At 44.9% G+C, this 27,858-nt stretch overlaps 1 protein-coding gene across 1 annotated transcript; it reads left to right on the forward strand.

Moving 5' to 3' along the window:
• The first annotated feature begins 319 nt into the window (after nucleotides 1–319).
• Nucleotides 320–27,760, forward strand: Gle1 (GLE1 RNA export mediator). Its single transcript, XM_059259947.1, has 15 exons — nucleotides 320–547; nucleotides 2,478–2,702; nucleotides 5,669–5,779; nucleotides 6,864–7,012; nucleotides 7,235–7,295; nucleotides 7,844–8,098; nucleotides 9,430–9,661; nucleotides 10,757–10,869; nucleotides 11,197–11,266; nucleotides 17,677–17,819; nucleotides 17,921–18,111; nucleotides 19,351–19,480; nucleotides 21,078–21,182; nucleotides 23,530–23,612; nucleotides 26,691–27,760. Exons 1-15 carry the CDS (start codon nucleotides 449–451, stop codon nucleotides 26,821–26,823), a joined length of 2,100 nt encoding a protein of 699 aa, XP_059115930.1. The 5' UTR covers nucleotides 320–448; the 3' UTR covers nucleotides 26,824–27,760.
• The last annotated feature ends 98 nt before the right edge of the window (nucleotides 27,761–27,858 follow it).

A 27,858-nucleotide genomic window follows, 5' to 3' on the forward strand; every position in this document is an offset into this window, starting at 1 on the left:
GGAAGAATTCCATTGTACTTCACAGAATACTTTGCTAATTCAGGAGATTGCCATTTGGGAGGCTTTCGCATTACGATTACCGTCGGTATGAATATTCACGTACAACTTTTAGTGAAGACGCGTTTCATTTCTCTAGCGTAGCCCTGTGAGAAATTATATCTCCGTTTAGCTTTCCCAGAACTGTCAGTCTCTTGCAGCAGGAGCCTCACAAAGCTGGAAGAACCGCCTCATTTCCGCTTTCTTGCGCTGACCCCCCCATCTGCGCAGGCGCGGGCGTTTGACGAGTGGGAGGTGCGCCGCTGACGGGCGGTGTCTGCGACCGTTAGGGGCGGGGCTACGCCGGACGTGGGGCGGGAAACCCGGAAGCGGAGGCCGGCGCCTCCTCGGCGGCGGATTCGAGGGTGTTTTTTGTCAGTAGCGTTTTCTGTGGCGCTGCAGGTGGCCCGCCATGCCGTCGGAGGGTCGCTGCTGGGAAACTCTAAGGGCGCTGCGCAATTCCAGCAAAGGCCGCCTGCCCTACCACCGCGAGTGGCTGGTGCACTACGAGGTGAGCGGCGGCCGTCATCACGCCTTTAACACGCTCCGGCCCGGCGGGTGCGGAGGACCGGGCTGGCGATGGGCCGCATTGCTTTGTTGACTACTGTGCACATAACTTTCTCGAGCTCGTTCTAGTTGATCTACGGCCCCTCCACTTAACGGGAAGCCTCCTGCCCAGAGGCGTCACCATCACCCCAGTCCACTCCCGGGTCTGGGATCTTGTCATCAGCCACGGCCTCTCATTCTCTTCTGCTTTATAGTCCACTTGCTAGGACTACGGCTCTCAATCTGTGGGTCGAGACCACGTTGGGTAGTCGAACGACCCTTTCACAAGGGTCACCTAAGACCATCGGAAAACAGACTATTTGCATTATGATTCATAACAGTAGCAAAATTACAGTTATGAAGTAGCAACGAAAATAGTTTTATGGTTGGGGTCACCACAGCATGAGGAACTGTATTTAAGGATTGCAGCATTGGAAAGGTTGAGAACCACTGCACGGGAGCTCCAGGCTTCTTGGAGAGCATTTGATTTGACCTAACTCTAGTGTTGCCAATGAAATGACTGGCTGACCTGTGGACGGGGGTGCGTGGTCCTTATAACTAGTGTTTGCAAAGCCCTTCCTTAAGGTTTGTTGGTGACTTTTCTAATCAGTGATACACATTTGCCCGCCCACTGTCCTGGAGGTGTCTGAGTTTATCTGTATTACAGGCTTGAACAACCCTACCGTATGTGAGGATACCTTTGGACTCCAGACTAATGGTGTACATGATAGTTTTACTTGAAAATTTCCCACGGGCTGTATTCTGTTTGATGTTTAGATTGCTTTCATATTTGCCTTAGTGAGGACCAGTGAGATGGCTCAGCTAGTACTGATGACTTGCTAGACGAGCCTGGAGACCTGAATTCAACTACTGGAACTCATGTAAAGTTGGAGGGAGAGAACTTTACAAACTCTGTGTCCAGACACCATGGCAATCCCCCACCACCATCCCTTGCACATACAAACAATAAGTTTTTAAAATTTGCTCAAATGTATGTTGGCACATTGTTCCTTTTGGACAGTGGTTCTCAACCTTCCTAATGCCTTAAACCTTTAATACAGTGCCTCGTGGTGTGCTGACCTCCAATCATAAAATTATTTTGTTGCTGCTTCATCACTGTAATTTTTCTACTGTTATTAATTGTAATGTAAATTTCTCATATGCAAGATAACTGATATGTGACCGCAAAGGGGTAGTGATCCATGGATTGAGAACTGCTGCTTTTGGGAATGGGGGTTTTGAAAGTCTTTTGTAGCTGCTGCTTGCTTTGAACTCCTGACGTTACTCCCACTACTTCCCTAATGTTAAATTATAGCATGTGCCAACACATCTGATTTTTTCTTAGAAATATAGTCTGCGTCATTATTAAGAATCCACTTATGCTGATGAGATAGCTCCATGGGTAAAGTTGGTTGCTGCATAAGCTTAATGACTGAGTTCAATTCCAAGAACCTATGTAAAAGTGGGTACGAGGACTGATCTACAAACTTATCCTTTGACCTCTTCATGTAAACTGTGGCACATGAGCCTACACACACACACACACACACACACACACACACACACACACACACTAATAGTAATAATAGATTTTAAAATACTGTAAATAAAATAACAGCAGCAATGATAAACCACTGTTGCTGGTACAGTGGCTTATAATCTCAGCACTTCAGAAGTGGAAGTAGGAGGGTCAGTTCAAGGTCATCCTCAATTTGATACACTGTCTCAAAAGCAAAAAGAAGAAGAAAGAACTCCTGTGTTTTCATCTCTGGTTGTTAATGCAGTTACTTTATCTTCAGTTTTAACTTACTTGCTTGGGCCCTCAGTTGTTGAGCAGTGTATGGAATGTCTTATATCAGTAGACATACAAATAGGCTTAACCTTCTTCTCCTTAGGATGTTTTGGAAGAATGCACATCTCTTCCAAAACTCTCTTCTTACTCTGGATGGGTGGTAGATCACATCCTACCCAACACCTCACCCCACACGCAAGAGAACTCTCCTTCCTCTGAATGTTCACCGTCCTCTGGATCTACTTCAGGCCTGGACCAACCCTCACTCCTTAAGTCTCCTGTCAGAAGCACTCCAGAATCCTCCTCACCTTCACCAAATGGAACCAAGGTAAAGTTTGAAGACAAAACACCTGTTGGCTGAAAAATCAAAGTGTTTAATATAGTCACATGACAGTGACATTGCCCTGAAGAAATGGTTGTTTCCTATTGCAGCTGTTTGTAGGAACAGTATTGACCGTATCACCCAGTTCTTGTGTGTGTTTAGATGTATGCACATGTGCGTGGAGGCCAGAGGTCAACTTCGGATATTTATTCTCAAGGGCCTTCACCTTGTTTTTCAAGACAGAGTTTCTCTGTGTAACAGCCCTACCTGTCCTGGAATTCGCTTTGTAGGCCAAGCTGGCCACAAACTCACAGAGATGTGACTGCCTCCTTAGCGCTGGGATCAAAGTCCTGTGCCACTGTGCTCCACTCTTCACCTTGTTTTTTGAGACAGTGTTTCTCATTGGCCTGGAGCTCACCAATTAGAATTAATTGGATGTCCAGTAGTCCCAGGAATCCTCCTGTCTCCTCTTCCCCAGTGTTGGAATTATAAGTACATGCCACCATGCAGTCTTAGATGGATTTGGGGACCAAATCTTAGGCCTTCTTGTTTGTACTTTACCTGCTAAGCTATCTCTCCAGCCTAAGGAGACACATCATTTTATTAAGAAAACCAGAGCTGGGCGGCGCCGCACTCCTTTAATCCCAGCACTCGGGAGGCAGAGGCAGGTGGATCTCTGTGAGTTCGAGGCCAGCCTGGTCTACAGAGCTAGTCCAGGACAGGCTCCAAAGCTACACAGAGAAACCCTGTCCGAAAAAAACAAAAAAAATAAAAAAATAAAATAAAATAAAACCAGTGTGACACCAGTTATGGTGGTGCACACCTTTAATTGCAAAACTTGGGAGGCAGAGGCAGGTGGGTTCCTGTGAGTTCAAGGCCAGTGTGGTCTACATAGTAAATTCTAAGCCAGCCAGAGCTACATAGTGAGACTCTGTCTCAAAAAAAGAAGTAAAGTATTGTGCTTCTTGGCCTTTTGGAGAAGATCAAATGTAAATCAGTTAGGGCCAGGAATGGGAAAAGGGAGAGGGAGGAACAACGTTGACATCATGGAAAACACAGTGGTTCTTGTGAAGGGGCCCCAAAGTAGCCTGACCACACAGCAGCCATGACAGGCTTAGGGGCCTAGACACAGCTTCTGTCACAGGCTTACTGGAAGGCAACACCCAGATCCAGGAAAAGCCTTAAGCTGATACCACCCAGGGATCGACCCAGGGGTGAGGAAGTACCTGATGTCCCAAACATTCCAACCATTAGATAAGGTGGCCAGATGTCCTTGAGTCTAGCACACACCTGTTTTTGTTTTACAGATAGACAATTGTCAGCCAGTCAGGGTCCTGGACCCTGGGAATCTCCTCACCCCAACCTCTGCTATGATAAAAACTCTGCCCCACCTGGGCTCAGGGCTCTCTGCTTTCACTGCTTTGTCGGACAGACAGAGGGACCAAGCTCTGGAGCTTGAAATAAAGGCTCTTTGCTTTTACATGTGGGATTTGGTCTCCGTGATGGTGGTGGTCTTTTGGGGGTCCCCGCGATCTGGCCATAATAGTTCTAACCTGTTTACTGCTGTGGTTGGCAGTGTGAACCTGGGAGAATGGGGCTTAAAATGAGGCAGACTTAAGTCTCATATAATAGCCAACTTTATTCAGAGCATCGGACAATTTATACTCTGAGGGTTAAGAAGAGTCACGTGAGTAAAGTGTACAATCACAAGGACACGCCACACATGGCAAAAACATGTTTTTCCATATAGACATAAATAAATAACAATCAGTTGTAATGAATAATATGAAATAAACATTTCTATCTGCTGCACATGGGAGAGGCAGGAAAACACAGTCCAAGAACAGTTTTGTGTTTTGAAGAAAATGAGGTCACAAGATGCTTGTCTTATTTTGTTGGAATTGTCTCACAAGCGCTCAGAAATCCCCTTGTACAATTTGTACTGTGTTCTGACAGGAACCTAAATTATTTTCATTATTGGTGATTTATAAGTCCATTATTGGTTCCTAAGTTGGATGTGTTAGGCTTTGGAACTCAAGCATTCCTCCAAGGACCCTGTGTTGAACTTTGCCCTTCAAGCAGCAATATTCAAGGTGAGGCTTTTGGGAAGTGCTTGGATCATTGTCTTCTGTAGATTAATACATTGCTGGCTTCATAATCTGATAGGGCACCAGGTTGGAGGGAGTGGGTCCTTGTCAGCTAAATCTAATCCCAGGCCCCTCCTTCCTCTTTCCTTTGCTTCCCAGCCGGCCACCTTAAGGTGGCTGCTTTTCTCTACCACATGCTTCTGCTGTCATGTTCTGTCTTAGCACAGTCCAGAAAAAAGCAACAAGTTGTAAAGGCCACCAACCCCCAAATCATGACACAAGACTTATTAGTTATGAATGCTTGGTCTTATCTTATGCTCGTCCCACTAGCTCTTATAACTTATAGTAACCTATTTCCCTTCATCTACATTTTTCCTCAGGAGCTTTTTACCTTTCATTCTGTATGCCCTACTTTTCCTGCTTTCTCCGTGTCTGTCTGGCCCAGGGGAGTCTCCTCCCTCCCCCCCACCTCTCCCCCTTGCCTCGATTCCTTCTCCTATTCATTCTCTCTGCCTGCCAGCCCCTCCTATCCCTCTACTGCCTAGCTATTGGCTGTTCAGCTTATTAGACCAATCAGGTGCCTTAGGTAGGCAAAGCAACACATCTTTACATCATTAAACAAATGCAGCATAAACAAATGTAACACATCTTACACAGTTAAAGTAATTTTCCATAACAACAAGTAAATCAAGTGGCTGTGTATAGAAACTTCTGATTGGGTTCCAAAATAAATCTTACTTTTGAATAATTTTCTAGGAAAACACCTAGAAAACTACAGTGACAGAAAACTAGCAAAGACATGATCTTTGTCTATAAAAGACAACATAAGTTTACTGTGGTAAAAGCTCATTCATTGATTTATTTTCTCTCTCGTCTTTGGTTTAGATCACACATGAGTGCCAGCGCACAGAACCTGTTGCACTTCTGTCCTCCCGAGCGATCAAAGTGGAAGGCTGCATCCGAATGTACGAAGTGGCGCACAGAATGAGAGGAACAGTAAGTGAGACAATGGAGCACAGGAGGCTTGACCCTAGAGAGCCACCTTTCCCTAGACTCCCCCAGGAGGATACTCGCTACATGCTAATTAGGAGATGTCACCCACTGAAAGCTGGAGGTAGGGTGATGTAAAGGTCAAAAGTGAACACCCTCAAGTGAAATCTGGTTCCATTTTCTGGCTGTTCAATTTTAACTTAGGCTTTCCTATATTCCATTTAATTCTCTAGAATTTGCAGATGGTTCAGATGTGTCAGATATGTTTATATTGTGACAGTTGTATTTTAGCTTTTGAAAGAACAGCACTATTTTAATTAATTTGACTTTGGGACTACTCTAACTTGTAAAATTAAGTTTTGTCTGAGTCTATAATTGAAAACACAGTAAATTACGATCTTAAAAAATGGCAAGAGCCTGGGGAGATGGCTCTGTGTAAGAGCACTTCTCTGTAAGCATGAGGACCTGACTTCAAATCCCTAGCACTCATACAGAATGGTTGTATTTGCCTGTAACCCCAGCATTAGGGGAGAGAGAGGCATATCCTGAAAGTTGACTGGCCAGCCACTTTTAGCCAAATGGGGAGTTTAAGGTTCAGTGTGACATCCCATGTCAAGACAATTAGAGAGAGTGATAGAGGCAGACACTTGACATCTTGCTCTGTAACTGTATACACACAACGTGATACACATACTACATTACCACTGCCCCTCCACACACACATACACAGAAGTTGGTTAGCATGCACAAAGCCATGGGCTAATCCCTGGAAGCATATGAAACTGGACCCGTGTCTATATTACTAGCGCTAGGGAGGTGGAGACAGATAGGATTTAAAGGTCATCCTTAGCTATAGAACAAGTTTGAGACCAGCAAGGGCTACATGAAATCCTGTCTCAAAAAAAAAGAACAGATAAAGGAAAAAAAAAAAATGTCATCCAAGGATAAATGCTCCACACAGCTCTTGAGAAGCAAGCAGGTGGTTCCATGCGCTGGCGTCTCCCAGGTGCTAAGGACTAAGCGTGGTGGTCAAGGAGCAAATGAGCCAGATGACTACGGCACTCTAAAGGCAGGTGCCGATCCTTTTCAGGAGGGCCTGAGGCAGTGGCAGGAGGAGCAGGAGAGGAAGGTGCGAGCCCTCTCAGACATGGCATCTGAACAACTGAAGAGGTTTGATGAGCTGAAGGAACTGAAGCTGCATAAGGAATTCCAGGACTTACAGGAAGTGATGGAGAAGAGGTGAGTCTTCCTGAGTGGTCGCTGCAAATGTCTGTGTGGTCAGCTTGATTGCTTTCCCAGAGAAATCGCAAGGTGAAAGTCAGTCCTTAAATATCAAAATAAAATAGGCAAAGAAGTTTCCAGCCTGGAAAAGTGACCAGCCTTGGGAAGGGGCCTAATATGACAATAAGGGGGAGAGGAAACTGTCTCAGGAGACTTCCCTGACTCTGCCTTATTTATCAGTACCAGAGAAGCCCTGGGCCACCAGGAGAAGCTAAAAGCTGAGCATCGCCACAGAGCCAAGGTCAGTGCTTGGGAGAATCGGCATGATTGTATTGGTGTCTGTCTCTAGCCCTCTGAATGTTCATCACACAGTCAACAGCCATTCTAGAGCCCTTGGTCCATGATCATGCTCCTGCATAGTGCTGTGTAGTAGTTAGTTCTTCATCACTGTGATCAGATACCTGAGAAGACAACGGGAAAGGGGATTGTTTCAGCTACTGGTTTCAGATGGGTCAGAAAGCCTCTGCTCTCTGGGTTATGCCCTTTTCTCCTTCTCTTCCGGGGCTCAGCCTGTGGAGATGGTACCACCCTTATTCAAGTAGGCCCTCCTCCTTTGTTAATCCTCTCTGAAAATGTCCTCAGGAACCTGTAGAGGTGTAACTTGCTGCTCTCCTAGGTTCTTTTTCAAGCCAATCAAGTTGAAAATTGCAATTAACCTGTGTATTGGCCTTGGGGAGTTTATTTCCTGCTCTAAGCCCACCTGTGAAAAGATGTAGCTCGCCTAGGATTTGAGCAAGTGTGGAAAGGGAGAGGTGCCCCCACTCAGCGACTCAGTGGCCCTTTCAGTAGATTCTCAACCTGAAGCTTCGAGAGGCAGAGCAACAGCGTGTGAAGCAGGCAGAGCAGGAGCAGCTTCGGAAGGAGGAAGGCCAGGTCCGTCTACGCAACCTGTACACCCTGCAAGAGGAGGTCCTTCAGCTTAACCAGCAGCTGGATGCCTCCAATCAGCACAAGGATCTGCTGAATGTCGACCTGGCTGCCTTCCAGACCCGGGGCAACCAGCTGTGTAGCCTCATCTCTGGGATCATTCGCACCACCTTAGAGGTGAGGGATTACAGAATGACTGCTTAAAGTCAAAATGTGTTTGGATTTACAAATGATGCCTACCGGTTGGCTATTGGAGGAAATACCAGTCATTGCTTGATCGGTGGGGTAAGAACTGGTGACAGAGCTCTCTGGTAAAGCATTTGTTCGCTTCCATAGGTCCTGGCAACATAAAATGAAAACCTGGCAAATAAGAGATAGTAATACATTTTAAAAAAAAGATTAAATATATTTTATCTTCATATCTTTGTCTCCATATTTTATATTTAAATGTAAAGCCAGAGACGAAAGAAACATTAAGTACAGTGGGAAAAAGAGGGGTAGTTGACAGTAAGTACAAGAAACACTGAGGTTATACAGGAAAATGTTGGTCTATCGAAGTACATAAAAGTTAAAGACATTACAGATTAGGAAGTACTTACCATGTACACTGAAATTTAATGTCCTTGATTCAAAGAATGCTCTTGAAATTTATGCAAAAGGATAAACTGCTTTCATTTTCTGAGTTTCTCATACAAAAAAAAAAAATGAGCAAAGGACATGACAGGCGGCTTTTAAAAACTGAAATGGAACTTGCCACATACCCAGCAGGTAGAGGCCTGAGCTTAGGCCAATGAACCTGAGTTCCTGGCTCACACAAGGGGACAGGAGAGAGCCGACTTGCAGGAGTTGCCTGACTTTCATTTTCTTGCTGTATAGCTCAACATGGCTGGGAACTTAAGGCATTGCTCCTACATCAGCCCCTTGAGTGCTAGGATTACTGGTATATGCACCATATACTTGATTTTGTCACAAACTTTTTAAAAAAGATTGCTCTGACCATTGTTGAAAGCATCAAAAACCCCATTGTTGGTTGCTATGGATGTGATGATGATACACCTTTTGTTGTTATTGTGTATGTGTTGTGTGTGTACATGTGTGGAAGCCAGAGGACAATTGTATGGGGTCAGGACTTTTCTACCTTTATGGGGGTTCCAGGTGTTAAATTCAGGTTGTCAGTCACAGTTGCTAAGGAAGTACCTTTACCCACTGAGCTATTCCAGTGGCATTTTTTTATTTTTTGTTTTTTCTTTGAAACAGGGTCTCACTGTGTATCCCTGGCTGGCCTCAAGAGTTGCAGCAATCTTCCTGCTTCTGCCTCTCAGGTGCTAGGCATGAACTACCGCTCTCTGATAGTAAATCTTTAAGAGAACAGGAAAAGAGCAGGCATTTGACCATGTATATGCCCTGATCCAACAGTTCCACTTTAGAAATGTACTGTGTGTGATGTGACTTAGCCCCACGAGGTTATCTAGGAAATGAATGTTAATTATTGTCTCTCACTCTGACAGAGTGGTTATCCCACAGCAGAGAACCAAGCTGAGGCCGAGCGAACCCTGCAGGAAATGCGGGACCTCCTCTCAAATTTGGAGCAGGAAATCACCAGAGCCTATGAAGTCAAGAAGAAGCAGGATGAAGAGGAGGCCCGGGTCAAGCTACAAGAATCACAGGGGCAGCAGGGGCCAGGGGCTCCCACCCAACCCCCTGTGCCCAGCCCAGGCCCAGCAGGAACACAGAATGAAGGTGAATTTGGTATGGATGCAGTCCTTTAGCTATTTGAGTTTCAGGATATTTAAAACACAACAAACATTAGACAGAGGAGAGAGAGAGAGGAGAGAGAGAGAGAGAGAGAGAGAGAGAGAGAGAGAGAGAGAGAGAGAGAGAGAGAGAGAGAATATGTCATACTACAGAATGGCCCAGTTTATCAGAACTTTTACATGTGTTTTAGTTGATCTGGAACCAATTTCAGATTCTAGCACTTTCCTCAGGGACTTGAAAAGCCTGTCTATGTCTAATGGGCGTGTCATTCCAAATATTGCTACTGCTAAGTATTTCATTTTAAAAGAATTAAAGGTTTATTTATTTTTGTTTTGTGTATATGAATGTTTTACCTTTGTATATATATATATATATGCTCTACATGTGTACCCGGTGCCCACAGAGGCCAGAAAAGAGCATTGGATCTCCTGGAATTGAAAGTACAGGTACTTGTGAGCCACTATGTGGATCCTGGGAACTGGATAGCTCTAGTCTTCTCCAAGAGGAGCAACTGCTCTTGTTAGAATTTTTTTTTTTAAAGATTCTATTTATTACATATACAGTGTTCTGCCTGCATTTATGCTTGCTCACCAGAAGAGGGCACCAGATCTCATAGATGGTTGTGAGCCACCATGTGGTTGCTGGGAATTGAACCCAGATTCTCTGGAAGGGCAGCCAGTTCTCTTACACTGAGCCATCTCTCCAGCTCTAGAATTTTTTTTTTTTTAAGGATTTTATTTAATGTGTGTAACTGCTGAACCACAATTTCTCTAACCCCACTGCTAAGTATTTGAAGTAATGTGTACAGATAGCCTTGTGTAATATGTTTGAGGATCACATAGCAATGTGTTTAGCCAGACAATGGAATCTGTTTCTACTTGTATAGCAGTGTGACTTTAGCAAACAACCTTTCCATGTCTGTTGCTTTACTCCTTAAATGGAGGTAGCAGTAGTATCTACTTCATAGTGTGATTGTGACCACTGAAGCATCCAATCCATAGTGCAGTGCTTAGAATAGTCCTAGCTCATATGGCATATTAAGTGAGCTCGCTGCCATTAAGGCCTGTCTTTTATTCTCAGACCTACAGGTGAAGGTACAAGACAGTACGATGCAGTGGTATCAGCAACTTCAGGATGCATCTGCCAAATGTGTGTTGGCTTTTGAGGGCCTGACCAGCAGTAAGGACAGTCAGGTAAGGGAGAGTTGGGTGGCAAAAATTCTGTGGTGTGCCCCATAGCCTGACATCCTAAAAGAATGTACTTGGCATGTCATGTTCCCTCGTCTTTTTTTTGTTTTTGTTTTTGTTTTTGTTTTTCGAGACAGGGTTTCTCTGTGTAGCTTTGCGCCTTTTCCTGGAACTCACTTGGTAGACCAGGCTGGCCTCGAACTCACAGAGATCCACCTGCCTCTGCCTCCCAAGTGCTGGGATTAAAGGCGTGCGCCACCACCGTCCGGCATGTTCCCTCGTCTTAAAGGCATGTGCTCAGCTCTTTAACATATTACCATTCTCTTTTGGCAGGCCAAAAAGATAAAGATGGACTTGCAGAAGGCAGCCACCATCCCAGTGAGCCAGATCTCTACCATTGCAGGTGGGTCAGATGGTTAACAATACTGTCCTTCACTTCATTGGCTTATTTTTGCAAACTGATTGCTCTGAGGTTCTTACACAAAGTGTAAGCTGAGGATGTGGCTTAGTGGCAGAAGGCTTGCCTAGCATGTGCAGAGGCCTGGGTTCCATCCCCACTGCCACCAAAAAGAAAAAGAAAATGTATGTTCAAACTGTGTTGCATCCCCATTTTTTTCTGTTTTTCCTCTTCAGACAGAAGATAGCTGGGTCTAGCAGTACAGGCCTGTAATCCCAGCTGGCTCATAAATTCAAGTACAGCATGTATGAAGTGCAATGCAGTGAGACCCTTATCTCAAAAGGAGAAAGTCAGAAGACACTCAGGGATACATCTAGTAGAACACTCAACTGCTAGGCCTAACTCAATCCTCAGCATAAGGGAAAAAAAAGGAATATTTGTTGACTCTTTTTGGAGGGGTTCAAATGATTTTATTGAGAACCTGGGGGGTGGGAGAGCTGAGGGAGGTTCTAAAGAAATCTCTAAATCACAGAGATCTGCTATTTTTACCTTTTTTTTTTTTTTTTTTTTTTGGTTTTTTGAGACAGGGTTTCTCTGTGTAGCTTTGCGCCTTTCCTGGAACTCACTTGGTAGTCCAGGCTGGTCTCGAACTCACAGAGATCCGCCTGGCTCTGCCTCCCGAGTGCTGGGATTAAAGGCGTGCCACCACCGCCCGGCTTTATTTTTACTTTTTAATTGGTATTGGAGGTTGAAGGCCTGATGTCCTGTACTACTGAGCTATTAATTCTAACTTGTTGATTTTATTAGTTAGTGGGCCACTGTGTAGACCAGGCTGTCCTTGAATTCATCTTAGCCTGATGGGTGTTCTTAGTTTCAGACATGTGCCACAACATTTGGCTTCTGTGTATCTTTTTTTAAAGATTTTATTTATGTATATATGCATGTGACTATATGAGTGTATGTACAAGTGCCTATGGAGGCCAGAAGAGGGCGTTGGATCCCTTAGAATTTGGGAGCAGCCTCATGTGGGTCTAGGGATCTGAGCTCTGGTTGGTCCTAATGATTGAGTAGCAGTTGATCTTAACCACTGAACCATCTTTCAGCCCCCAATTCATTTTTAATAAGCTATATATTAATAATTATTTAGAATGATTTTTTTACTTATTTGTTTGTGGGGAGGGTGGGGGAGACTTGATTTGGAGATAGGGTCTCACTATGTAGCCCTGGCTGTTCAGGAACTCACCCTGTGGACCAGGCTGGACTCACTCACAGAGATCTGCCTGTTTTTGCCTCTCAAGTGCTGGGATTAAAGGCATGTGCCATGATGCCTGGCTTTTATTTATTTGTATTTTTGAGGTGGTACTGGTAATTTAACCCAGCACTTTATATAGACATACTAGGCAAACATCCTGATCCCCCAGCTCTAGGATGGCTTTTAAGTATAAAGTTGAAAGTTACTACTGTAAACATGAAGATAACTTGGGAGGGAAAATGGGAGAATACCAACCTAGGATATCACTTATGATCTTTGCTTTTGTCCTGCTTTATCCTGTGTTAGCTTTTCCAAACTCCAAGATTGACATTTTAATACTCTCCCCTCCAGAGATGTAGCAAGTAAGACCAGACTGAGAAAGACCCTTCTTTAGAGCCAGGGTTCAGTTTCACAGCTGTAGATGAGGAAGCCTCCATTACAGGCTGTACCATCAAGAAGTAGTAGAGCGGCTAGAGAACCCTCCTTCTTGCTCTGTGCCTCATCACCCTCTTACCTTGTGCCAAAAAAAGCACAGAAATGTTGTAGATTGTGCCCTTAAGGTCATTTGACCAAACTTAACTCACAACCCATGGTTGCCTGCAATTCTTTGTGGAACAGGGCAGAATGGAAATAAACACATAGCATATTGAGGAATTTAAAGTGGTGTTTCCTTTGACAGTGATAGCAGAGGGGTGACTACTCTCTCCTGCTTCTCTTTGTTCCTTACCCTCAGTCACTACAATCTTACTTCAGATGCAGGGAAGTAAGCAGCCTGATCTCCTCAGAGGCTGTATTCACCTCTGGGTCTGATTTAGAGACTGAGGTGGCCTTCTTGCCCTAGTCAGCTCTTCTAAAAGTCTGCCTTTGGTCCCAGCCTTCCTGTCACCTGCAAGACTTTGTTGCTCCTGGCCATTCTCTCTTCTTCCTGAGATCGATCGGTTCCTTTTGAGGCTTCTTTCCTTCAGCCTTTAAATGTGCTTGAGCGCTCATACCCCAGCACTGATTCCCTTGCTCTTCCGCCTCCCGGTCACTTTCTAAGCAGCTAGTCTTTCTGTTTGGCCTTTGGACTACAAGCTTATCTTGGAAACAACTCCCCTGACGTCTGCAGATGCTGCTTCTCGGGGTTTACCCACCTTTCCTTTCCTGCCTTTGTCTTGTTTGACTGTAGTGCTTCCTAGGGGCCTGCTGTCCCCCCAGTTCTGTGTTTCCTTTGTAACCTCATGGTGTCAGACATTACTTTTATACCAGTGACGCCTCACTCTGTCCTGGCACATTCCTTTCCTCCAAGCTTCAGACTCTAGCGGCCACATTAGGCACTTCTCTGCCTAGATGTGTCTCAACTCCCTCCCAACTAGTTTATCTTCTGTTTCCTTTTCCTCCTGCTGGAAACTGGAAGCAATCTGCATGTCTGTTCCCATACTGCTGTTAGTCTGGTGAGACCCAGCATGCTCTGGAAATTAGTACTCAGGAAGGTTGAGTGAGCAGAGGAAAGAGAACTTCATTCTTGTCACTAAAAGTGGACAATAACCATGAAGAGTTAGAATTAGAGAAGATTTATAAGTGGACATGGGCTGGCGGGTATGATAGCCACGTTGGGCATGGGATAGAGAGGGCTGGTTGTGAGATTTAGCTTTTGGGGCCCTTGGAAGCTGTTAGTAATAGTAGTAGAATATGACTTTGTAGGAATGCACTGAGGAAACATATAACTTCCAAATAATTCTTTTTTTCTGGGATTATTCATCCTGCAGATCTGTGCTGTCTTTTATTATATTTTTGTTTTTAAAGACAGGGTTTCACTGTGTTGTATAACACTGTCTGTCCTGAGACTCACTCTAAACCAAGCTGGCCTTGAACTCACAGAGATCTGCCTGCCTCTCTCTGCCTCTGAGTGGTAGGATTCAAGGCGTGTGCCACTACCACCCAGCTCTGTGCTGTCTTAATTCATTTTTGGTTTCCTCCTGCATTCTGGTTACAGGATACTTCTGAGTAATTAGTATCACTTCTCAAGTGACTAGGAACTTCATAAAGTATTTTTCAGCTGGAGATGCTGGTTAATTAAACCTTTGATTGTAGGTACTGGAGTAATGAAAACAAATTCAGATCTACTTAAGCACAGGGGAAAACAATGTTTATCCTAGCAATGTTTCACAATAATATTTCACAGAGTCCAGTAGCAGGAACGGAGCTAGTTCTCTTTCAGGAAGGAGAAACTAGTTACCTTTCCTGTCTTTCCTGTTGTCTCCATCCCCATTTCATAGATTACCTATCTTTGGTTCAAGCATCAGGTCAAAGGCAGTGGGCAGTGTTGCAGAAACAGCCACTTCAAGGAATTGGCTTTTCATTGGCTCTGTGTAGACCTGGCTGTCCTGGAACTCGCTGTATAGATCAGGCAGACTTTAAACCTAGAGACCCGCCTGTCTCTGCCTCCCAAGTGCTGTTTCCTCAGTGCATTCCTGCAAAGTCATATTCTACTACTATTACTAACAGCTTCTTAGGGCCCCAAAGGCTGAATCTCACAACCAGCCCTCTCTATCCCATGCCCAACGTGGCTATCATACCCGCCAGCCCATGTCTACTTATAAATCTTCTCTAATTCTAACTCTTCATGGTTATTGTCCACTTTTAGTGACAAGAATGAAGTTCTCTTTCCTCTGTTCACTCAACCTTCCTGAGTACTAATTTCCAGAGCATGCTGGGTCTCACCAGACTAACAGCAGTATGGGAACAGACATGCAGATTGCTTCCAGTTTCCAGCAGGAGGAAAAGGAAACAGAAGATAAACTAGTTGGGAGGGAGTTGAGACACATCTAGGCAGAGAAGTGCCTAATGTGGCCACTAGAGTCTGAAGCTTGGAGGAAAGGAATGTGCCAGGACAGAGTGAGGCGTCACTGGTATAAAAGTAATGTCTGACACCATGAGGTTACAAAGGAAACACAGAACTGGGGGGACAGCAGGCCCCTAGGAAGCACTACAGTCAAACAAGACAAAGGCAGGAAAGGAAAGGTAGGTAAACCCCGAGAAGCAGCATCTGCAGACGTCAGGGGAGTTGTTTCCAAGATAAGCTTGTAGTCCAAAGGCCAAACAGAAAGACTAGCCACTTAGAAAGTGCACCACCACTGCCCAGGTATGGGTTCTTTCTTCTGTATACATGTTAGGAAATGTGGTGTCAGCTTTCCATTCCTGTAACAAACTTGTGAGACATTAACTTTATAAAAAGAACGTTTAGTTTGGCCTACAGTTTTAGAGGCTTTGGTTTGTGCTCAGTTAGCCCTGTTGCTTTTGACATATCATGATGGAGAACACAGGGCAAGAACTATGGACATGGTGAAAAAGACATGGGACAGAGGTTCTAGAGACGTCTTCAAGGGTCTGTGCCTACTGATCTGAAGACCTCATTCCAAATCCACCTTATAGAAGCCTGTAAATCATGGACCTTTTGTGGACAATTAAAAATCTAAACCGCACCAGGAATTCACTTCTGGGTCTTGAAGGATGAAGGAATGCCAGCCCCAGAGAAAGAGGGCCATCAGTCAAGCAGAGAAGACCCTTAGAAGTGGTCTAGACTGACAGCCCTGGGAGCTGTAGTGCTGTTAATACCTTTTCCTACCTCTGCCCTGTGTGTCAATTTCAGCCCCAAACCAGGGCCTCCTTCGGAGTTGTACTCATATACTTGGTATCCCGACCATAGAACAACATGAGCCTGACTGTTCTATGTCCTTCTTTTTGTGTGTGCTCTATGCATGTGTGGAGGCCAAAGACTGACTGGGTATCTTCCTCTATACTTCTCTGCTTCATTTATTTATTTAAATATTTATAGATTGATTTTTTTTAAAAGTTTATGTGTATGCGTGTATGTATCTGTCACATGTGTGCAGGTGCCCTTAGAGACAGCCTGATATAGGTACTGGGAACTGAACTTGGGTCCTCTGGAAGAGCAGCACATGTTCTTACCACTGAGCCATCTCTTCAGATCTCTATAGATAGATTTATTTATTGTTATATTATGTGTGTGAGTGTTTTAGTGTGTGTATGTCTATGTACCAGGTGTGCCTGGTGCCTTTGGAGACCAGAAGAAAGTATTAGACCCCTGGAAATAGAATTATGCACAGTTGTGAGCTTCCACGTTGGTTCTGGGATTGCACCTGACTTCTCTGGGAGAGCAGCCAGTCCTCTTGAGCACTGAGTCATCTCTCTCTAACCCCTGTTTACTTATTAAGATTTATTTTTATTTATTAGTATGTGTAGGTATATGCTTGTAAGTAAAGTGTCCTCCAAGGCCAGAGGCATTGTATCTCTTTTTTTTGGTTTTTCGAGACAGGGTTTCTCTGTGTAGCTTTGTGCCTTTTCCTGGCATTGTATCTCTTTAGAGCAGGAGTTCTGGATGATTGTGAGCCACCCACTGTGGGTACTGGGAATCAAATTTGGGTCCTCCACAAAAGCGGTATGTATTTGTAATTGCTGAGTCCTCTTTTCAGTCCCTCTACATTGTTTGGTGAGACAGTTTCTCACCGAACCTGGAACTTAACATTTTTAGCTAAGCTGGCTGGTCAGTGGGTCCCTAGGATCTGCCTGTCTCCACCCTCCTAGTGTTGGGTTTACAAGCATATGCTGCCACACTCGGGTTTTATGTGGGTGCTAAGGATTCAAGCTCAGTTCCTGCTTGTGTGGCAGGCACTTCAGCCACTGAGCCACCTCCCCAGCCCTCTGTTGTATGCCCATCTGCAATAGTGTGTGGGCTTGGATTCTAAACTTCTGTACAGATGGATTTTGATAGATGCTTTGCTCTGTCACTGCACTGTAAAAAAGATGGATGTTAGCCGGGCATGGTGCTGCACTCAGGAGGCAGATCTCTGTGAGTTCAAGGCCATCCTGGTCTACAAAGTGAGTTCCAGGACAGTTAGGGAGGTTACACAGAAAAACCATGTCTCAAAAAAAAAAAAACAAAAACAAAAACAAAAAGAAGATTGACATGAAGTTGTATATTATTGAGACAGGGTCTCATGTAGACTAGGCTGGTCTCAAACTCATTACATGGCCATACTCAACACAAACATGAATTCTGCTCTTTGTACCCTTCCTTCCCAAGTGCTGGAGTTAGTGTAAGTGTGCACAACCATGTCCAGCTGCAATTTTATCTTTTTGTTGCTTTTTCTTTCCTACCCAGGTTCAAAGCTGAAGGAGGTCTTTGAAAAGATCCATAGCCTGCTCTCTGGAAAGCCTGTTCAATCTGGTGGGCGTTCTGTGTCTGTCACTCTTAACCCACAGGGGCTGGACTTTGTCCAGTACAAACTGGCAGAGAAATTTGTGGTGAGAAACCTTGTTGTCGGGTATAGGCAAAAGAAGCTGGTGGAGAGTGTTGAGCCTTGCTATGATAATAATCTGAAATTGTGTCATCTTTGTGTTCCTAGAAACAAGGTGAGGAGGAAGTGGCCTCTCACCATGAGGCAGCATTCCCCATTGCAGTGGTGGCATCTGGTATCTGGGAGCTCCACCCCAAAGTGGGAGACCTCATCCTTGCTCATCTCCACAAGAAGTGTCCCTACTCCGTTCCCTTCTACCCAGCTTTTACGGAAGGGATGGCTTTGGAAGACTATCAACGGTGAGATTGTTGTCTCCTCTCTCGCTCACTCTAGGGAGAGTAGTCGAATATAAGAATCTGAATCTGTTTTCACTCTTTCTCACAGCTCCTTCCCTGTACTTTAAATGTCCTGTCAGAAACACAGTGTCTTGAACCATGATTGGTGTTGCACATCTGTAATTCCAGGATTTGGGAGGTTAAGGCAAGTGGGTTTTCAGGTTACCCTGGGCTATATAGCAAGAACCCCGTCTCACAAAAAAAGGGGGGAAAGTAATGTCTTTCACACAAACTGGATGTCTTTTGAGATTTGTAGATTTGAGGGGGTAATAATTGATAATCCCCATCACTTACTGGAAAGAATACCGGATCTAGGACCCTGAGTCTTAGAATATTTTCATCTTACAGCTTTGCAGAATAGGGTAAATCATTTAGATCTCATTGAGAAGCTGCTTTAGTCAGGGTTACTATTGCTGTGATGGAACACCATGACCAAAAGCGACTCAGGGAGGACACAGTTCTTCATGGAAAGTAGGTAGAGCAGGAACTCAAGCAGGACAGGAACCTGGAGACAGGAGCTGAGGCAGGGGCATGGAGGGGTGCTGCTTACTGGCTTGCTCCTCATGGCTTGCTCAGTCTCCTTTCTCATAGCACCCAGGACCACTGACCCCGGGGTGGCAGCACCCACAGCAGGCTGGGCCCTCCTCATCAATCACTCACAAGCAAATGCCCAACAGACTTCCCTTTCCCTACAGCTGTTTTATCAAGGTATTTTCTCAACTGAGGTTCCCTCCTCTCAGATGATTCTTGGCTTGTATCAAGTTGACAAAACTAGCCAGCACTTAGGCAGTTTCCTCATTGTGAGTTCACGGGTGAGTTTGCTTTGAAGAGCTAATTTTTTTTTTTTTAAAGATTTATTTATTTATTATATATACAGTATTTTGTCTGCATTATGTCTGCACACCAGAAGAGGGCACCAGATCTCATTACAGATGGTTGTGAGCCACCATGTGGGTGCTGGGAATTGAACTCAGGACCTCTGGAAGAACAGCCTGTGCTCTTAACCTCTGAGCCATCTCTCCAGCCCAAAGAGCTAAATTTTATATAGAAATTTGATCATGAATACCCGTGCTTTGTACAGATATAATAAGAGTATGTAATAATAATGCAAAGTGCAACTAGTAGTACCTTAAGCCATAAAAAGGAACTTCTTTGTCATCCTCATTTTGGCCTTGTCATTCTGAATTTTATCTTCACACATAGGATGCTTGGCTACCAAGTGACGGATTCGAAGGTGGAGCAACAGGACAACTTTCTAAAACGAATGTCTGGGATGATCCGTCTGTATGCTGCCATCATCCAGCTCCAGTGGCCATATGGAAACCGGCAAGAGGTAGGGAGAACAGCCTGCTGTTGATAAGGAGTGGTAGCCCAGCATCCACAGCAACTGCACCTTGGTGTTAGTCTGCTCTCTGTTACTAAGATAAACAACTTATAAGGAGGAAACCTTGGGTTCGGGGATTTAGCTCAGTGGTAGAGCGCTTGCCTAGCAAGCACAAGGCCTTGGGTTCGATCCTCAGCTCCGGGGGGGGGGAGGGGGGGATACCTCTACTTTGCTTTGTGATAGCCTATGCATGGATTAGGACATTTGTGAGATCCTTCAGTCTCACTCTCCCTTGGTCCAGTTGCCTTTGGAGCCACAGTGAGACAAAGCATCATGGCAGAAGCATGGGCAGAGCAAAGCTGCTTATAGCAGTTGGCTAGTAAAAGATGCAAAAAGCTTTTGAGGGGATTCTCAGTAAGTATCCCCTTCAAGGGTATGTCCCCAGTGACCTAGCTTTCCAATTGGGCTCCACTTCTTAAAGGTTCCACACTCCGTAGTACCACAGGCTGGTGGCCAAGCCTGTAACTCAGTCTTTGAAGGCTCTTGTAGGCTGTCCTTCAGAGAGTCTATACTGTGGAATGATGGATAAAGAATATGGTAGTCTCATGGGTATATTTTAGAGAAGTGGATGTTGATTCTTAGGCAACTTTTTTGAATCAACAAGAGAGTTCAGATGCTCCCTGAGCTGAGGCCATAAAGAACTAATCTTAGAACAGAGTCCACAAGTCATAACATTTATAAAAGTGTGGTCAATTGTGGTATGCTGCCTGTAATTCCAATACCAGGAAGCTGTGGCAGAAGGATTGCAAGCTCTAGATCACTCTGGACTGCACATTGAGACCCTGTCACTACAATACCAAAATGAGACAAAAAGTCAGGCGTGTGTAGCGGGGGAGCATAGTGACACGCTTTTGGAGGCAGGACGGTGAGTTCAATGCCAGCTCGGTCTACTTAGATGCTCCAGGCTGCCGGGCAGTGGTGGCGCACGCCTTTAATCCCAGCACTCGGGAGGCAGAGGCAGGCGGATCTCTGTGAGTTCGAGGCCAGCCTGGTCTCCAAAGCGAGTTCCAGGAAAGGCGCAAAGCTACACAGAGAAACCCTGTCTCGAAAAACCAAAAAAAAAAAAAAAAAAAAAAAAAAAAAAAAAAAAAGATGCTCCAGGCCACCCAATGCTAGTGAGACCCTGTCTCAAAACGAAAACACCAAAAAACAACCCCCCAAACCAAATCAACAGCAACAAAGTCAGGCGAGGTGGTTTACCCCTACACTCCCATCTTGAGAGAGTGGGCCAGGGAGTATTGCCATGAGTTTGAGGTCAGCCTGGGCTACAAAGTTAAGACTCTATCTGAAAAACAAACCACAAATTTCCTAAACACGAAGCTGATGCTGGTATATAAAAGGAACCCTGTAAAGAATTTGTGGGAGCCTGCACATGGATCAAAATATTTCAAAGAATGATTTCCTTAGTTTTTGTTCTTTCTGCTCTGTCGTGTATGCATGGGCCAGATGCTCTTGGGGTTCATGTCTAACGGTTGAGTGATGACATGGAGAGTTTATTCTGTGACTAAAATGAGATGATGTCATGACACAGCTGCTTGCCTTCCAGGCTCATCCTCATGGCTTAAATCATGGCTGGCGCTGGTTGGCACAGATCTTAAACATGGAGCCTCTGTCAGATGTGACAGCCACTCTCCTGTTTGACTTCTTGGAGGTAATTCCACTATCCATTGAGAGAACGGCAGCGGTTGAGGTGGCCTCAGGTCATGGGGTAAAATGATTGGGGAGGCACCATAGAAGTGGGACCACGTAGTGGACAGTGTTAGGCTGCTGTTACCCAGCTTCTCCTGAGCCAGGAGACAGGCCTAGCTTCCACTTTTCTCTCACTGTCCTCGACTTCCCTTAGACTAGGATGGACCATTTTCTGCTCTTTATAATGTCTTGGGTTGAGGGGTGTCCCTGCAGGCTTTATAGCTGGCAAGGAAAACAATTCAGTTGTGGGACAAATGAAACTCAGTTTGGCCTGGTGCTAGGCCAGGACTTCTTGGGAGTCTGACACCAGCTCATATATTTTTGCCATATTTAAGCATAGCACAATTTTGGAAAAAAGTTTTCAGATAACGACTCAGCCCTGTGAGTACAACAAAGCTTAAGACACGTTTACATTGAAGCTCCTTACAAAGTACATATGGCTTCATCCATAAGATGGGTTCTTGTTGACTCAGAAACAGTGCTCAAGATAAGGGTCTAGGGAGAATGACTGAGGTCAACATGAGGCCTGTGGGAGTCAGGATTGGTCTGGCTCTGTGATAACACAGAAGTCACCTAGGCTGTTGTAAAGTACAAATGACATCTCTCACAAGGATGAGTTTTGGTTTTGGTTTTGGTTTTTTGTTTTGTTTTGTTTTGTTTTTTCGAGACAAGGTTTCTCTGTGTAGTTTTGGTGCCTGTCCTGGATCTTGCTCTATAGACCAGGCTGGCCTCAAACTCACAGAGATCTGCCTGGCTCTGCCTCCTGAGTGCTGGGATTAAAGGCCTGCGCCACCACCGCCTGGCAAGGATGAGTTTTATGACCTAGAAGTAATACTCAAGGTTTAGGGGGAAAGGGCCTGGGATAAGTAAAACGTAAATTCTGTAAGATACAGGCTGAGCCTTGCTCATCAGACAGCAAAGGATCACCAGGTTGTAGACTACATCCATTCGCAGCATTCCAGGAGGAGGAGAGGTTAAAAATCTTTTTCCTTTGAAGGATGCCTGTGAGTTTAACTGTACTGGCTTCTCCTTTATTAATCTGTGTGCATAAGCACTTTCCGCCCTCTACAATAATGTATATCCTAGTGTAAGTAAAAAGCAGACTTCATTTTAGGGATAGAGAATTGAGTAATGGAATTATGGTAGACTGTGCAGGTGAGTCTCCTGAGACACTGGAAACAGGAACCAGATCACCAGGCACCAACACACTCTTCCTGGGTGTAGTCTTCCATAAATGTTATTGCTTTGTGAGCCCCCTTTCCTTGCTTCTCTGTGCACTATGAGGACTATCCTGGGCTGTTGCCCAGTCTCAGTTTGGTTACCCAGTGTGGAGGGATTAATATCCCACTGTTCTCATGACTACTTTCTGGGGAGAAAATGCAAGCTTGGCTCAGATATCTCCCTCCCTGGAACTCAGAGATCCACTTGTCTTTGCCTTCTGAGTGATAGGAGAAAAGCATTCACTACCACACCCAGATGAAGGAGCTGCTTCTGAAATAAGCTTCAGGGAACTGGGAATGGTACTCCCATGGCTGTAATCCCAGCACAAGAGAGGCTCAACAGGAGGGTCACAAGTTTGAGACCAGCCTGGGCTACTCAGTGAGACCTTGCCTCGAATGACTGAATGCTGAGAGTTGACGCCCTGACAACACTGAAGCCCTTAGGCCTGTAATTGTAATAGCTCCTAGTTAGGATATAACTCCTGAAGTCATGGGGTATCAACATGAAGCCTGAGTCTGAGACAAGCAGGAACTAAGAGGAACGCCATCAACTATTTGTTAAGCCTTGACAGTTGACTTAAGTGGGAGTATATAATAAATTAGAAGAAAGTTGGATTTTTCTTTAATGTTATGAAGGGACTTAGGGTCTTATGCGGGCTAGACAATGCCCACAAGTGAACTACATCCCCCACATAGAAAGTTGGGTCTTCTCCACTTACTCCTTAGTTAGCTAGGTGACAAACCATGGCTGAGATGTTTTCTACCTATTCCTTAGCTAGCTAAGTGATGCCATGCCTGAGATGATAGGAGTGATAGGCAAAGGAGTAATTGTGTTTTTCTCATGAGTTGATTTTTGTTCTCTGCTCACAGTTTTGTTTTGTATTTTTTGTTTGTTTTTGTTTTTTTTGTTTGTTTTTTCTTCAAAGAAGGGTTTCTGTATGTAACAGTCCTGGGCTGTCCTGGAACTCACTCTGTAGACCAGGCTGGCCTCGAACTCAGAGATCTGCCTGCCTCTGCCTCCCGAATGCTGGGGTTAAAGGGTGTGCCACCAGCACCCAGCTACTCTCATAGTCTTTACTTTCCCTCTAGGTGTGTGGGAACGCCCTCATGAAGCAGTACCAGGTCCAGTTCTGGAAGATGATACTTCTCATCAAAGAGGACTACTTCCCCAGGTACAGGCTTATTGATCAGCCCACTGGGGAATTAGTAGGTAACACTTGAAAGCCAGGTACCATGAATTCTTAAGTGCTAGTGCATTGTGTGAAAGTGTGTGTGTGTATGTGTGTGTGTGTGTGTGTGTGTATATGTGTGTGTGTGTGTGTGTGTGTGTGTGTGTGTGTGTGTGGTCTTGCTGAGTTTTTATTTTCGTTTTCTTTTGTTCTTTTGTTTAGTTTGAGTCTCTGTAGCCTAGTCTGTCCCAGAACTCTTACCAATCCTGTCTCAGCCCTTTTTTTTCACTTTTATTTATTCTTCTCTCATACAATATATCCCAACTGCAGCTTCCCCTTCCTCTCTACTCCTCCTTCCCCTCCTCCTCCAACTCTCCATCCTGCACATCCACTCTCCTACCCCTGCTCCTCCCAGAAAAGATCAGGCCTCCCAGGGACATCAACTGAACACATCACAAAGTACATTAAGGGGTTGGGGATTTAGCTCAGTGGTAGAGCATTTGCCTAGCAAGCACAGGCCCTGGGTTTGATCCTCAGCTCCCAAAAATAAAAAATAAATAAAAACTACATTAAGACCAGGCACAAACCTTCACATCAAGGCAGTTCGAGGCAACCCAGTAAAAGTGGAAAGGGATCCCAAGAGCAGGCAAAAGAGTCAGAGCTGAGATTACAAAAGAGTCCCACTGTCAGGAGTCCCCCCAAAACCCCATGCCAGTAACCATAACATATATGCAGAGAGCCTATCATAGACCCATGCAGGCTGCACGATTGCAAATTCAGTCAGTGTGAGTGTCGTGAGCCCTGCTTAGTTGACTGCACAGACTATGCTCTCCTGGTGTCTTCACTGGCTCCCACAATTCCACCTCACCCTCTTCTTTGGGGTTTGCTGAGCTCTGAGGGGGAGAGATCCAATGGAGACCTCCAACCTGGGCTGACTCTCTGCCTGATGTTTGGCTGTGGATCTTGTGCATGTTTCTTTCTTTTTTTTTTTTTAAGATTTATTTATTTATTATGTGTATAGCATGTATGACTGCAGGTTAGAAGAGGGCACCAGATCTCATTACAGATGGTTGTGAGCCACCATGTGGTTGCTGGGAATTGAACTCAGGACCTCTGGAAGAGCAGTCAGTGCTCTTAACCTCTGAGCCATCTCTCCAGCCCCGCATGTTTCATTTTAAAGTTATATTTGTTTGTTTGTTTGGTTGGTTGGTTTTGGTTTTTCGAGACAGGGTTTCTCTATGTAGCTTTGCACCTTTCTTGGAACTCACTCTGTAGCCCAGGCTGGCCTCGAACTCACAGAGATGTGCCTGTCTCTGCCTCCCAAGTGCTGGGATTAAAGATGTGCGCCACCACCGCCTGGCATGTTTGTTTTGTTTATTGGTGGGGCTGGAAGTGGGGCTTATGCATGCTACAGTGTACACATGGAAGTCAGGACAGCATATGGGAACTGGGTTTTTCCTTTCACCCTGTGGGTTCCTGGGTTCAAACTCAGGTAAGTCAGGCTTCGTGGCAAGATCTTTAACCCCCGCTGAGCTATCTTACCAGCCTAGTGTGTGATACTTTTGACTTAAGTGAAAAATGAGCTAGGGTCAGTCGTTGAGCATGTGCCTAGCATGAGCAAGGGCCTGGGTTTGATCTCATGATGTGGACTGGGATCTGTTTAAAGATAATATTGCTGGGCAATCATAGTACACACCTTTAATCCTAGCACCCAGGAAGCAGAGGCAGGCAGAGTTCAAGGCCACCCTGATCTTACAGAGCTAGTTCCAGGACAGACAAGACTAAACAAAGAAACCCTGTCTCAAAAATCCAAAAAATGGGGGGGGGGAGGGGGGACGGGGGACATCTTTCTACTCATCTCTTTGATTTTTTTTTTTTTAAGAAATTTATTTTCAACTGTGTGTATGTATACTTGAGAATGTTCATAAACACAAATACACACACAATGTATACATGTGCCTTCAAAGGCCAGATGTGTTAGAGCCCCCAGAACTGAGTTACGGGCACTGTGAGCTGCCCTTCATGGGTGCTGGGAATTGAACTCAGGTCCTCTACAAAACCAATAGGTACTGAGCCATCTCTCCAACTTTTTCTTGTCTTTAATGTTTGAGTAAATGATTTTGAATTTTAATGAAAGCATCTTTTAATTATTATTTCTTAAAAAAGTGTAAATTATGGAGACGTTGAAATAAGTAAGATATTTGATGTTGGGTATGGGTGATAGGGCACTTATCTAGCACATTCTAGGCTCTGTTCACACTATTATATGCATTCACTCACGCACCACTGAAAAACTGGCTTTTTTTTTTTTTTTTTTTTTTTTTTTTAGGAAGGGTTGGGACAAAAATCTCACTCTGTAGGCCAGGATGGCCTGGACCTCAGCAGGCCGCCTGCCTGAGTCACAAGTGCTGAGATTATAGGCTTGAGCTACAGTGCCCAGGTGTAGGGGTGTGTGTGTGTGTGTGTGTGTGTGTGTGTGTGTGTGTGAGAGAGAGAGAGAGAGAGAGAGAGAGAGAGAGAGAGAGAGAGAGAGATTGAGAGAGTTGGGTGTACACATATACATGTAAGTCAGAGGTCAACATTGGGTGTTTCTATTACTCTTCACTATTTTTTGCAACAGTTTCTCTCATGAACCTAGAACTCTGATTTGGCTAGGCTGGCTGGCCACCAAGCCCCAAGCTCTAGGATTATTGGTGCATACCCCACCTCTGGCTCTTAGGTGTGTTCTGGGGATGGAACCCAGGTCCTCAGGTCCTCGTGCTTATACAGCATGCACTTTACCAATGAGCCATCTCTCCAGTACTTTTTTTTTTTTTTTTTTTTTTTTGGTTTTTCGAGACAGGGTTTCTCTATGTAGTTTTGGCACCTGTCCTGGAACTCACTCTGTAGACCAGGCTGGCCTTGAACTCACAGAGATCTGCCTGCCTCTGCCTCCTGAGTGCTGGGATTGAAGGTGTGCGTCACCACTGCCCAGCACAGCCAGCGTTCCTTAGAAGAGTCAGTGGATCTAGTCCTCGCCTGACCAGAGCGTGGAGATGTACCACAGGTGGGATTCACATCTCTCTCTCCCTCCCCCAACAGAATCGAAGCCATCACAAGCTCAGGACAGATGGGTTCTTTCATACGTCTGAAGCAGTTCTTGGAGAAATGTCTGCAACGCAGGGAGATTCCTGTCCCCAAAGGCTTTCTGACCTCCTCCTTCTGGCGCTCCTGATGTCCTCCGTCACCAGTCATCACATCGTGTTGCAGGAGGGGCAACAATAAAGCAACTGAGACAGCGGGTTTGCAAGAAATCATGTCAGATTTAGAGCTTCGTCAGTGTGTTTTTATAGATGTCTGTACCATGTGACTAAGATTGTCATAGTTCACTGCCTTTTGCCAGTCTCTTGTCAGAGTTGGTAGTTCCTGTAGGCGTCATGGACAGAGCAACAGAGCTGGCCTTTCTTACTTTCATAAGTTATGGGAGAGGTGAGAAAGGGCAACTGGCTGCATCCTTTGTCTCTAGGATCTTTCAGAAAGCTGGTGATACTTTATCTGTTTCCCTCTGACCTGGAGGAGCCCACTGTTTTCACTTTCACCCTCCGCCCCATCCCTCTTCATACACATACTTAGAAAGTCAGTCTCTTAAGATTCCCTTAAAGTATCATGTGATGTTTGAGGCCGATCTCTTCTGTGCAGTCTGGGTATGAGGTAAAATACTTTATACTTTATGACTTGTAAACTACTTTTATATTCAGAGGATGTAGGCATGAACTGAACCTCAGAGTGCATCAAGTTAGCGGGTATGTGGATCAGGACTAGGAACATGCTCTCTGTCTTCTTGATCTGGAATTTGGTCCCTGGATAGCTGAGGATGTTGTATGAGATCAGGTACCTTCTTGTTTTTCTCACAGAAATGAAGATGGGATGAGATATGGCTTGCAGCGTTAGGTATGGGCTGAAGATCATTAGCAGTGAATGCATTGGTCATTAGGAGGAGCTGACTATATCAGATGGAAGTTGGTATTTGTTTTAGGAATAGATTGACTCTCTTTGTATACTGCAGAGGGCCTTGTGTGCTGGGTGTTTATTGGTTCTCTTGAATGGCCTAAGCATTTCAACTGTTGACTACAGTGCCCCAAAAAGCAATAAAGCTTGAATTTTCAAAAATCCTCTGCTGTTATCTGGTTGCCTCAATATTATCTGTGTCCTGTATGTGAGCAGTGTATGTAAATGCTATGGACATGGATGTCTACAGGTCTAGGTATGG

The sequence above is a fragment of the Peromyscus eremicus genome, chromosome 4 (assembly GCF_949786415.1).
Source record: "Peromyscus eremicus chromosome 4, PerEre_H2_v1, whole genome shotgun sequence".
Classification (NCBI taxonomy): domain Eukaryota; kingdom Metazoa; phylum Chordata; class Mammalia; order Rodentia; family Cricetidae; genus Peromyscus; species Peromyscus eremicus.

Excerpts from the sequence above, each read along its gene's own strand:
- Gle1 (XM_059259947.1), top strand. The coding sequence starts at position 449 with ATGCCGTCGGAGGGTCGCTGCTGGGAAACTCTAAGGGCGCTGCGCAAT. Across the intron at positions 10,870-11,196 it reads CCAGCAGTAAGGACAGTCAG|GCCAAAAAGATAAAGATGGA; the intron begins GTAAGGGAGAGT and ends CTCTTTTGGCAG. Across the intron at positions 17,820-17,920 it reads AACTGGCAGAGAAATTTGTG|AAACAAGGTGAGGAGGAAGT; the intron begins GTGAGAAACCTT and ends TTGTGTTCCTAG.